Here is a 13,838-nt window from a genome sequence, read left to right on the forward strand (position 1 = left end):
TCCTACATTGTGGTATTGCACACCCACATAAAAAATGGTTTGGTTTTGGCTGTTGAGAAGATGTCAACTTAACTTCATCAAACAAATGTTCACAAAAATAATTGGCAGTGTACAAAAAAAATTTGAAATTATCTGAAAGAGGTCCACTCAAGGTATCTACAAAGCAATTGAGCTGGTAGTTTTCAAGAAGTCGAAAATAGCATTCTTTACCAAAAATTACAAAAATATTTGCCAAAACTAAATGAACAAATCTAAGAGAGGTTCACCCAAGGTATCTACATGCCAAGAATCAAAGCAATTGAGCTGGTAGTTTTCAAGAAGAAGTTGAAAATGCAATTGACGGACGGATGGACGACGGTGGACAATCACCGATGACAGCGGAGCTAAAAATCGTGTGGTTGTAATCACATACAGCATGCATAATAAATGATCAACTTTTTGCACATTTTCAACTAAGGATGACATGATTTCATCAGAATGTCACAATTTACCAGTATTGTAAAAAGTAAAACCAAAATGGCCACTAATCAACCATTTTGTTCGAATCTCAAAAAGATATAAAATGCAACTGTAAGCCAATATGCATGATACTCATACAAATGTTTGAGTTCATCTCCGAAAAAACAGTTTTGAAAACATTTAACCATGAGAAATGAGCAAATTTAATGACTACCAATAAAACGGCTGTCAGTCAGCCATATTTAACCAAATGACAAAGATAATAGGCATGCATACATGTCTTTATGTGAGGTTTGAATGAGAACTGTCAAAGCATGTCTGAGACATGGCTCCAAACGCACAGTACCAAAATTAATAGTCTCTGTTTCAGACTTCATCCAAATGGAGACTAATAAAATACTTGCCTCTGTTGAGATGAAAAACTAAGTGATTTGCCAACAGCTGCCATCATTTTACCGGCTCTCGTCTTATCTTGTGCACTCTGCTGTTTTAAAAATCTACCCATTGCATTTTCTTCTTGAGACAATGCTGTGGAAAAGAAAATAAAACTCAAAATTTGAACTACTGTGCATGAGTGCAATGCATTATAGAATAAGAGAAAAATATTATGATAAAGATATTTTATGAAAATTAAATATAATTTTTTAGATAATTTGTACAAATATAAGTGGTCGCCTCAGGTGTTTAACCTTTTCATCACCTGGTACGTTTTTCATCACAAATTCACAAAATAGTCCTGTTTATAGCAAAATTTTTGAGTAAAACCTGAAAATTTACTCAAATTTTGTCTGTTGGCTCCAAAATTAGGGTTCATTTCCAGAAATATTGAAGAAAATAAGAAAAAGCGCAGATGAATTTGGGCGAAAGCATGTAGGATTCATATGATTTCTTAGCCTATGACATGAGGCAACAGTATTACCATAAAAACCAAGAAATCAATGCAAAAATAAATAAAATGCATACAGTATATTATTATGCTTTCAAGAGATTTCAAACATTGCCCATTTATTTAAGTTTTTGAAGAGTGTCATTGAGGAAGTAGTTTATACAAAGACAACTTGTTGGTGGAATCAAATCTGCATACTCTGTAGTTAAATGAGACGAAAAACTAGAAAAACACACATAGGTAAGTAAACCAGCAAATTAATATAATCTTAATACTAACCACATATATTATCCTGATATTTTTCTATAACTCGTAATAAATCCATACATGACTTCTGGATTGCATGGAACACCTAAGAATATTGCAAAATTTTCATAAATTAAGAAATATTATGACAAATATACACTTTTTTTGTACCATCTTTGAAAACATTTATTAGCCAATAATACAATATAAATTATATGGTCAAAATACTGATTTCCCCAAAATTGATTGTTGTTTATTATTTGGCAGCTATAAATAGATGGCAACAGTTTAGTTCTTTGTGAATTTTGACCCAAATGGACATCATTTTCTATTTTCTACAGACCTTGATGATTTGCTAGGTAAAAATATGGAAAGATTATGTAAAATTTGACATAAAAACCAAATTCCACGTTTGGGACTGCATGGTTATCATGTTCCATCATAATGATATTATGGTCACTACTGTAAAATACTTTATTTTTGCTGAAGGAATGATTCAGTGAAAATGAAATTTAACGAATATACCTTTTTTGCTATATTTTACATTCAACTTGTCAAAAATCAGTGAAAATAAATTCCATACAAAACACCCATAAAGTTTTTTCAGCGAAAATTAATTCCAACTAAAATGAAGTATTTTACAGTATCCCATATTCAATCCTCCTCCTTGCACCAGAGTAGATGAATCTCCCAAAGTTGCTTTCACTATCAAATCTGTGGCACACCCACCCAGGGTAGGAAGTCAGTTCATTATCGTGTGCAACATTTTACACATTTTGGATCAAATGGACATAATATAATTTCACAATAGCTAAAGGTCTTAATCAAATGTTTTAAAAAATATATATGCAGGTTAGAGTAAAAACTGAATTGATAAGGGGTGAAAAACGGTAATTTAGAAGACACCACTTTAGATGGATTCACATTTAATTGAATATTAGTCCACAAAACGAACAGGAAAAACATCATGGGGCAGAATTATGAAATAATGACACTAACGCATCTGTGACATAATCCGGCATGAAATACTGCCCAGTAAAAAAACAAACCATTTTACTATTAATGATATACTGTTAAATATTTGATCATATTCACTTTTAAATTCACAAATTTTCTAGTGAAACAAGTTTTACATGATATTACATCTTCACATGTATTCAATTTTTTTAAATTTCAACTATCAACAAAAAATCAAGTAAATAATTAATGATTTTAGAATATTACATCTACTGTAAAATACTTTATTTTAGCTGGAATTAATTTTCGCTAAAAAGACATTTTGGGTGTTTTTTATGGATTTTATTTTCACTGATTATTGACGAGTTGATGAATGTTAAATATAGGAAAAAAGGTATATGCACTGAATTTTATTTTCACTGAATTATTCCCTTCAACAAAAATAGCGAAAATTAATTCCAAGTGAAAATAAAATATTCTACATTGTGTCAACCGGCTGGTTAATAAATGTTCTAAAGACGTCACAAAACGGTGGTTGAATGATTGCTTTGTCATGAAATATATTTATGGGGTAAGTTGCAATTTTAAATTTGAACAATAAAATAAATGAGGTAATGACATCTCTGTACAATCAGAAACTACCGAGGAACATCCTACTGATATTTAGACCACACACCAAGACCGTTATTTTTGGTTTGTTTGCATCACTATACAATGATAACACCATCTGCTGGGAATCTATAAGGATAGCCAAAATGAATGGGAATAAACAACGTCAGCAGGTGATACATGTATATTAATATGTGGGTAGATCTATTATTAAACAATATGAAGGGATGAATGAAAAAAGTAAACCTTTATAAATAACACAGATTAAACTGGGTGAAATGAATAACGAATTAAACCACGACTTGTCAGTCGTTAAAAATGAAATTAAAGGCATTCTAAAACAAATAAATGTATTTTACAATCATTTTATACAATATATGTCACATGGGACCCATATCGAATCATCAAATATAATAAATGATAATGAAATTAGCCTCAGTTTCATTTTTGGGGATTTAAGTATCAATCTGAAAATTCAGCAATATGGCCAAACAACTTTAAAATTTTTGAACTGATATAGAGACTCCAATGTCAATTGCCAGTAATGTGATTAAGGACCCAAATAATATTACATATAAAATTTATAATTATGAATTTTTAGATTAGCTATGGAAAAAGAGTAATGTAATGATATTAAGAAACACAAAATTGCAGTTACTATGGCAACAATCAATGATGTCATTCTTACTTCATTTGTATTTATTGTACTGACAAGCTAATAGCTATTTCTCAGTCAAGTATCTCAATTGTGAGAAGTACTTCAAAATTGTTATACACTTGTCAGTAGAGTAATTTCCTCCAATAACAAACAATCAATCAAACAAACAGTCTAAGACATTTTTTTTTATCATAGATGCAAAGTATACTGAAAACTGCTTAATTAATTTTCGCTGCTATGATTTTTCGCCAACAATTTTCCCTCGCAAATTAATGCAGCCACAGTACTCAAGATAGCAAAAACTAACTAATTTTTTCCCAGGGCATTATAGAATAGAGGTTCCCAACTGTTAAATTTTGAATAAGCAATGGAGCAAATAGAGGTGATTAACATATGATATTGTTATGTTAATTAGACGATAATGTATGCTAATTTTCTGGGGAGTACACTGTTAAGTTGACACTAATGAACAATCATTAATATGACTAAAAGAGCAGTCCTATACCCTGTAACCGTTTTGGTCGCCATGGTAATCCAGGTCATCTTTCGGCAACCTAAATAACAGTCTGTCAGCTGACATATATTTTGTGTAACTCCGCTATTTGATGGAAGACAATCAGTAACAAAAAAACAGCTCTGCTCTGTCAACTAAATCACCATCGAAGCTGAAGAAAATCTGGCTGACGACAACAATTTCTGTGACGTGTAACACTGAACATACAGTCAACTTTTGGTGGTGCATTTCTAACCCAAATTCAGCACTTTGCACATTTCATTATCAGCCATATTTAACTTCTGTTACGAAGCCATTGCTGTATATTTTGCAAGTCTGAGTGACAAACCACACAGCTTGCAGCAGAATGATGCAATTAAAAGCGGACTTCAGTATAAGGTGATTTTGTTCAAACAATGTTGGTGCACGTCATGAACTGACTTTCAAACAAGGCTACAGAGGACATAATTAGACAGAATATTACATGCACTAGAAATCTGCAAATGATTTGTTAGTAATGTTAATAAAAAATGGAAAAATATCAACAAAATAAAGTATCTCATATTACCTCTAACTTAGCATCGAGCTCTGCATCACCAGCAACAACAAACTCGTCTTCTTTCTTGCCAAATTTCTTCATAACAGTTTGTTTGGTAACCCAATATTGTCTCTGAACTTTACTTGCCATTGACTTGGGCTGGTTGCCGTAGTTTTGTACATGACGATCGTAAGAACTACCAGACAGTCCGCTGCTGAAATCATCAAGAAATGCACATCAGCATGATACATACACAATTTGTATCATTTCATATTTTTTTCCATATACTACATATGTGTCACCATGAATCCATATCAACCATAGTTTTTATTAAAATGTTATATTTTGAGAAATATTAGTTTTTAAGATATTTTTTCATAATTTTGTTATATGAATATTACAGTTAAACATTTTCAAAAAAATTACATTTAATTTTAAGTTTTCAGTGAGATAAAACTGAACATATGCCAAGTTTTGCAAAATTTGAATTGAATTTGATACGTCGCATAATTATTATTACCATTTATATTAATAATTCATTGAAAAAATAATAGGTGTTTGATAATGCCATCAACACTTCTATGTGTTGTGCATATAGTAACATCTGTTCACATCGGAGGATAAAAGCTATATACTGTGAGCATGCCATCAGATTAGAAAGCATTACAATGTCACTATAGTTTATGTAGAAAAGACTGCTATTAGAACTGTGAATGATTTCTACTTTGAATCATGCTACCATCGGCTGCATTCCAGTTATCCTGTGGAAAATCCGTTACTTAATTTGACAAGGATACTAGAATTTTGCACATGCACTGAGGAAAGGAACGACACACAGGACTGACTGAGTTTTATGTCTCCATCCGATAGGATGTCTTCATCACAAAGCAAATACTGCATGTTTGCCGGTTAGAACAAAATGAGTCAGTTGAGGGCATCAAACAAACAATCTCTTGTGAGGCAAGGTGTCACTTCAATTTAATCTAGGAATGGAATAATTTTTTGTTTCGAAATTTAACGTCACATCAGATTTACAAAAGCTAATGAATCACAAAAAAGTAATACTTAATCGCTAGGTAAAGCACAGCAATGCTTTTACTTAACATATTACATGCAACTATTTCAACTGTCAACATGTTATAACATGTCGTATACATGTTGTCTTTGCTGGAGAAAACATTGTGAATACCCAATACATGGATTATTGGAAGTTAATATAAACATATATATATAAAAGACAAATCGGAAGTGCAACCACTTCATGTCAATAATCTTGTAGGTTGATACATGTATAAAAATAATTGGTGTTGTGCTTCTAAAGCAGCAAATACAGAAAAACTTATCATGAAAAATAATCAAAATAAACCAATAGTGTTCCAGTCATCACATCTGCTGTTTCTCCGGCCACGGAAACAATGATTTTTTTAAAACAATGCACAAAATGGCAGTAGAATGGAACACTACAATGTATCTTGTGGCAAAAACAAGTTGCGTGGTTCTCTCTTTCAACAAAATCCCAATGGCAATTCGCGAATAAGGTCTATCGTCATATAACAATAAAATATAAACATAAATGTGATTGATTCATAGTACAATGTATCTACAAATAAAGAAATAAACATAGCCATGTAGTGCTCTCAATGATATATATGCAATATAGTGACAGAAACTAACACAACCAGCACTCAACAATACAGGCAAATCAATCAAATATCACAATGTTCAATAGAAAAACTATATGAAGTTCTACAAAAGCAAAAAGCAGACTATTCTTACACGTGGTCTCAGCTTCTCACTTTGTTCAGCAGTAGGGCTACATCTCAGTATTTTAGACTGTCAGAGGTTTTGTTGATTTCTACCAGGAAGTAATATACCGTACCACTGGAATTGTGGGTATTATTTCCAACAATTTAAAGCAGTCAACTATTGTTACTGTTCATCGTCACTTTCTTTAATATTTTTTCTAAAATTCTTATTAAGATTTGATCCAAAATTAACAAAGAAATACATAAAAATGTGAAAAATGTGTATTAAAAACGGCCACCTCACACATTTAAATGTGTATTGTGTATTTCTAAGACATATTTTTTTGTTTCAGAAAATGCTTTCATGGATCCAAACTTAAATATACGCATCTGAAAGCAATTATTATTAAATGATAAATGTTTAATATATACCTTGTTGCTTCTATATTGGACAATCTTAGTCCCTAAGAAAATTTCAATTACATTTTTTTTCAATGGAACAGGCAAAATATTTATTTTTTGGGTAAAATATATATTTGTTTTTTCTACAGAATGAGCAGTTCCCAGCCATTCATCCATAACTTAATCTATTGGCCAAATACAGAAATAAAATAAACACGGTCGGGTTGTATTTTCCTGTACCAAGAAGGTTCCTGAAAATTATTACCGGTAGATACATAAACATTCATTGGTAGTGTTGCAGGTTTACATTTTTCCCAATCTGTTTGAAAAATTATCTAAAAAACTGCACTTGCAGCACAAAAAGTTAGGAATTTGAAACGCCTTTATTTGAATTTAACTGAGAAATTTAGCGACACCACTGAACAAACATGAAAAGAAAACAGCATAGTGATTACACACCTAATAAAGCATGGAAATAATGAACAATGAAATGACTGAAATCATGCATCGACAGAGCAATACTAGCACACCCAATCTATTAACTACCACTTAGAGCTCACCTCTCTTGATCCTCATGATCAGAATTAAGACTGTAATCATAAAAAGGATAAATTTCATAACTCATTTGTACAATGGGAGGTGGGAGGGGCAGTTCTGGGGTTGGGGTGGTTATTAGGGAACAGTGTATGATTTTTAGCGTTGATATGATACCAAGGTCCTAGAAGGGTTTTTGGACGAAAATTGTGAACGAATAAAGATATTCCAGTTTATTATATAATAGTAGTTCAGAATAAAATCAAAGATATCTATAGATTATTCCATTTCATATTTGGGAGCGCATAGAAGAAAAACAAAATTTACAATCAACGAAAATTGAACACCACTAGGTGAAAAAATATTCCAGATAGAGGAAGGAATGAAGATACAGCAACATCTCCTGAAAAACAATTTTTTGCTCAAAACTGACAGAAGAAAACATGTTTTGAGTTGTTAATGGTTCAACCTTTGTCAGATTTCAGTCAAATCAGTGACAATTTTGTATGGTCTTGTTTGCAGGATGTGATGAAGAATTTTTGCTTCTTTGAAATTTGAATCAGAATAACAAGTAGATCGATTGAGCATCAGAGTAATCCAAATATGTATCTCTGTATTAGGTTTGTTTATAAGATACTTGAACTGGTTCAGGAAAGTAGATTATACACATGTAAACATTCCACAACGACCAGTACAGTGAAGCAAACAATGGTGAAGGACACTAGAAGGTACTGTACAAGACAGATTAGAAAATGTAGATACTAAAATTGGACGAGGACATGTTATAAGAAGATGCCAATCAATATGCACCCGTGCATACAGCATGTCCGCGCATATAAAACACCAACTGGGAAGCAACACATTATGTGTAGTGATCATGACCTTGTATACATAAGTTTTAGAAATAAAAGGGTATAGAGCTGAAATATTGAAAATGCAGCTAAGTTTTAATAACAAGATTACCAGTGATGGGTACATATATGAGTTTGCCTTGAAGATGGGGGAAGCATTTAACCAGATAGATGCAAGATGGAAAGATCTGATGTATCTTTAGAGCAATAATGTAATACATGTACAATGTACATGACTCCACTGACTTTAACAGCACAACCACATAGCAATGTAGATTTCTGTCAAAGTAAGATGTCACCCTCACCCCTAGTAAACGGGAAAAAAAAATTATTTATTCTATACTGGATCATTGGAATATGATTTATTTTGAACATGAACACACCTCTATCATTTACGTAAGCGTATACTGAATATAATAGAGGTATTTTGAAATAGTTCAAAAATAGGTATTTAGAAGCAACCTTATTCTAAAAAAGACCTGGTACACACCTCGTAGACAGACAGAAGGTGAATTACACAATACCATACAATTTACCATTGTATCCATGGAAGCTAACGATGCATCCTAAAGTATGAACAATTGCTACGTCTACCCGACAGCATTCTATCAGTACCGAACTACTGCCCCTCCCATGGATTAACAGGAGATTATCTCCAAAGCATTTACTTGGCCGGGTCGAAAGAGAGCCAAGATCAATCCACTTCGTTCAGAGCAGATTGAAACAAGGCCCTCAATAACTTGCTAACGATTTTGATGTTGTGCTTGTGTTGTTGTTTCTTTATGATACATGTCAGAGCGACAGAGAAGGTCAATGCAGAATATACTCTCCTAGCGAAACAGGTACGCTCGAAGAAGACAAGCAAAGATGCAGCAAATGATTATTGCCCATCATTGTGGATGAACGGTTCTTAGTTTTTTGCAATCATGGGTGGTACCATTCGTTCATCTACAGTTGTCCGCAAAGTGTGGCAACATACAGGTAGTACTCATTGGTGGAATGAGATTGTTACATGTACATGGAATAACAGATTTCGGTCAGAGCCATGTCGGGCCCAATCCTATTAGAGCTCAACCCCAAAGGTTTATTTGAGCCAAACTCTGCTTGAGCCGGCTTGAGTAAAGAGTATACACAACCATAAAATGCTGTCATGTAAACGCAGTAAACTCGCAGGAGTTAAAAGAAATAATTGTTTGTCTTTTTCAATCAAAATGCACTTGCTTATCAAAAATCAAGACACTATTTTGTTCCTGAAAATTGTATTAAAGCAATGTTTTAAAGTAAAACTCTCATAAAACAAAATTCAAATCTATATACAGACATGCAATTTCTGCAACCACCTGTCTTGTCGGTGGTCAGTCAGTTCGCCCCAATGCACATTCGCCCCAGACCAGTTCGCCCCAAAGTCAGTTCGCCCCAAAGTCGGTTCGCCCCAAGTTTACTGGTGTTCGTTTTCGCGGTTATGCGTGCAAGGAAATGTGGTTTTGAAATATTTTTAAAATTATACTTAAGTAAAAACCACATCGAAGGTGGCTGATCGCCGCGATTGTAGCATATCGCCCGAAGAGTCGAACCGGTGTCGTGCCATATGCGTCGTGATAGCGATACTTTGCCTTTTTTTTGCCATGCGCTGTGATAGCGATTTTTTGCCCCTTTTTCGATTGACTTATCTCCCCTGGCTTGCCTTACAAACATGAATGAACCAACCAATCAATCGGTGTTGTGTGGTTTCGGCGTTCCAGTTTTAACGCACGGATTAAAAATACGGTGCCGCCATCTTGAACGTTCCATTCAAAAGGGGGTGGTGTGTGTCACAAGGACTGTGGTCACGCTAAAGGGATCACGAGAATTATATATACAACGTAGTTATATTAACATTGTACACGTATTATATTTGTTTAGTTTTCAGAAGTGAAGAATTGTTATCAAGGGTTTATGAATGCAAGAACACAGTATTCATTTTGAAAAAATAAAACGTAGTAGTATTCTGTGTGTTTGTTCTCTGCCATTGTTGGCTCTACATTGCGTGATAGTAGTACACCATGCACACACCATCAAAAAGGTGTGACCGCGACACCTTTTCAGTACCGAATAACACCTATTAAACTGGGCGTCTAGAAGACCCAGTAACGTGGAGCTTTGTGACATGAAGTTGTGGTACAGCAACAACCAATTTATTTGTAGTCCATTGTATATGTGTTTTACATTCATTTTGTGACGTACACCGTTATTCAAGTCCAGGGGAAATGTTGGAAATCATATTTGATTCTCAAAAATAAACATTACTCTGCAGTTTGTGCGCATACCTAGTATATCGCGAAACAATTGACCACACCCACTATTAGACCATTAACGGTACATGACTCGTACCGCCCATGATCGGCTTTGTATGAGTACATGAGAAGGGCCGCCCGTTAATCGATCTGACAGCTTGCACAATCACCCATTAGATAAGACGCACGCCGCTCATCGATCTATTGTTTTGTATCAACACCTCCAGTATCTATTAGGCAAGTGTTAAGTATAAGGCATTTAAAGTGAGTGGTTAGCGCATATTAAATATGCAAATTTGCAATTTCCAATATATAATCCAAATATCCAATCAGCGTGATTTGAAGGGTATAAAGTCTAACAATTTCTAGGGTACTGCAACCACTCTGATTGATTTACAATTTACACCAGTAAACTTGGGGCGAACCGACTTTGGGGCGAACTGACTGTGGGGCGAACTGACTGTGGGGCGAACTGACTGTGGGGCGAACTGGTCTGGGGCGAATGTGCATTGGGGCGAACTGACTGTGAATCGTCTTGTCAATCTGTTGGTCTGGAACAGGACAGTGGTTAACATATAATCCCCACTAAATGCAACCGGTGTATACAATGCACTCAAAACAAAATAATGTTTCAGGTGCTCAGTCTATGATCAAATGGTATGAACTAAATAAGGAACTTACCCACGATCCATTTTTAGCAATTAGTGAGTTTTATGATTTGAAGACAATCTGGCCACCCTGGCCCTGTAAATGATATTTACACCAAATAGAATCCCCCAACTTTCAAGGCATGAATCTGAAACTAAAATAAATTCATATTAAATTGACTGGACGTAACATAACACAAATGAATGACAAGTCATCAAATATCTTTTTCTGGTATTTATCTTTATTTTACACCAGGTCTAAATTACTGAGTACTGTTAACTGCACTGAATTTAGTACTGTAACTGAAAAATGTTACAGATAGCAGTGCTGGTCAAAAAAACGCATATACAGGGATGAGAATGAGAATTTAATTTTTCGACTGAAAGTAATGTAGCCGGGGTCCGGGAACCGTAGTTGATCAAATCGTTACAATACAGACACTGCGCCTTTCCTGGGACCTCGCACTTGCTGATGAAGTCACTCAATTTTTCAGTTACCACTTCATCTTTCTTCTCGATTCGCATGGTCAAAGTCCCTTCCTTGTCAAGCAATGCCCAACGAAATTTGCTCCTAATGTCTTTATAGATCTCTCGCGCAGCTGACTCGTTGTCTTTTGTAACCAATTTCACCATTATCGCTCCATGAACTTGTAAACAACGATCCAATGCGGCTAACAATTGAAACAATAAAATGGCGCCGTTGATGAAAAGTAAAATGAAAGCTCTTCACTGATTGGCCCGTCAGAGCAAACCCAGCCAATAATGTCGTTATATATTACTTCGAACACTTCAAAACCACTTTGGATTTTACGATTGCACTGAAGAAAAGAGTCGCAAACATTCTGCATTGGAGACACCACGAGTTGTCTCCCTTCGACCATACACTGATACAGGCCCTTTGCAGCTAACAACAATGACCCGTCAGCGTGTTTACTTCCGATGAATGTACAGATTTGTATTCTTACCCCCCCCCCCTAAAATTTTCTCTTTGGATTTAGACGTTTCAGAAAATCGATCCTTGCGGATCCGCGGAAAGTTCTCATCCCTGCATATAGTTGTGTGGTTCTGATAATACCAAGAGTGGGCTATTCAAAAATAGAAAAGTTGATGTTTTTTTTTTTTTTTTTTCACACTTTGTATAAAATTTACTATGCATTTAAAGTGGAGGTAGACACGTGTTTGTGAACAATGAATCGCTATGGCCGTTCACCGTAGTGCAGGTGACGACTCCCTTGCTTTAACTATCATTTCATCATCATGTTGGCACTTTATACAGGACATCAGAAACACAATGTTTGAAAATGTCTCTGTGGTTAGACACCACTTTAATTTGATGGAGGAATAAAACAATTACCTGAAGGTCTCAATAATAATGATTTTATTACTTCTGCTCAAATCTTGCAACATTCAACAAAAACAAATTTAGGAGGCAGCTGCTAAGAACTTACAGGTTTGGAAATTTACAATAAGATAATTAAATAATTACACCTTACCGTAATTGTAACTAAATTAATGATGAATTATTATTTTATAGCGAGGTAAGATGGATAAATGGAAAACATTGAATTTTAGGTGGTTTACCCGAAATTGATAGAACCCTCAACAAATTGCAACGATGTACATGTGCATAAATGCAGTTCGTCGTGCCAGGTGTCAGCAAGACAATTATTCACCGGTCACAGGTGGAACGAAAAAGACATTGCATCGAGAAACAAACTACATGTACTACTAGTAACAATGGCTTGTCGGGAGTTCTTTTGTTGCTGTTTCGTAAACAACGTTATTGTTATTACTTCACCGGCTCGGGACAAAGAGATCCGGAAACGATTGCGTGGAACGTTGATCGTTTTTATAAATAAGCCGAATGCAAATGAATACTTACAGACACACTTTTTATTCATAAACGAAATCCGGACCGTTTACCGATTGTATCAACAAAGGTACAATTACTGTGTTATAAATAATAGGATCAAGTGTTGATCTTTAGAATGAATTTCAAACTGCGTAAAATATTGAACAATCATAGCCTATCAGCTGGTTATTGCAACCCAATCTGTCGAATCAGGACGTCCATTTTTTTATTTTTGCTCGAAAATAGGGAGATTTAGAAATATAAGTCCGGGTTATCAATGATTTTTTTCATTAAATAAATAATGCATATCTCCCAAATTTCACACAATAACAGATCATCAATCCCTAAAAGAAAATATGAAACAATTAAACAATAATATTTTCTGAATACGAAAATATAGAATATTTTGTGTACTTACCCGTTTCACGACTCTGACACGTCCGCCATATTGATGCGTACTGGATATGCGCATTAGCAAGTCGATACCATTGTTGGATTATGAATGTAAGAGTGGATCATAAATTCACAACGTTCATCTTACTTCCAGTGCGATTATATCACAATTTATTGCCAGAAATGAAATATAATTGTATTAATTTATGTAAGAATAAATTAGAAATTACTTGATAAAATATTAAGCTGATACATCATCTTTCATCCCTGTTTCATTCAATGGTTTCGCCCGAAA

General features: G+C 34.4%; 1 protein-coding gene across 7 annotated transcripts in view; it reads right to left on the reverse strand.

Annotated features, from left to right (window-relative positions):
* Nucleotides 1-13,620, reverse strand: part of LOC100373653 (islet cell autoantigen 1-like) — a 30,359-nt gene extending 16,739 nt beyond the window's left edge. For 5 of the 7 annotated variants that reach the window (XM_085496029.1, XM_085496028.1, XM_085496027.1 and 2 more), the window contains exons 1-6: nt 13,569-13,620; nt 11,333-11,453; nt 7,554-7,583; nt 4,877-5,060; nt 1,625-1,697; nt 864-987 (exon numbers count right to left, since the gene is read on the reverse strand). In XM_085496029.1, the coding sequence (XP_085352155.1) occupies nt 864-987; nt 1,625-1,697; nt 4,877-5,060; nt 7,554-7,583; nt 11,333-11,343 (422 nt within the window). In that variant the 5' untranslated portion in view covers nt 11,344-11,453; nt 13,569-13,620. The remainder of the gene's footprint in view (nt 1-863; nt 988-1,624; nt 1,698-4,876; nt 5,061-7,553; nt 7,584-11,332; nt 11,454-13,568) is intronic. The other 2 variants (XM_085496024.1, XM_085496025.1) reach the window with 2 other exon arrangements.
* Between the last annotated feature and the right edge of the window lie 218 nt (nt 13,621-13,838).

Source organism: Saccoglossus kowalevskii, chromosome 22, assembly GCF_978046115.1.
Source record: "Saccoglossus kowalevskii chromosome 22, keSacKowa6.1, whole genome shotgun sequence".
Taxonomy (NCBI): domain Eukaryota; kingdom Metazoa; phylum Hemichordata; class Enteropneusta; family Harrimaniidae; genus Saccoglossus; species Saccoglossus kowalevskii.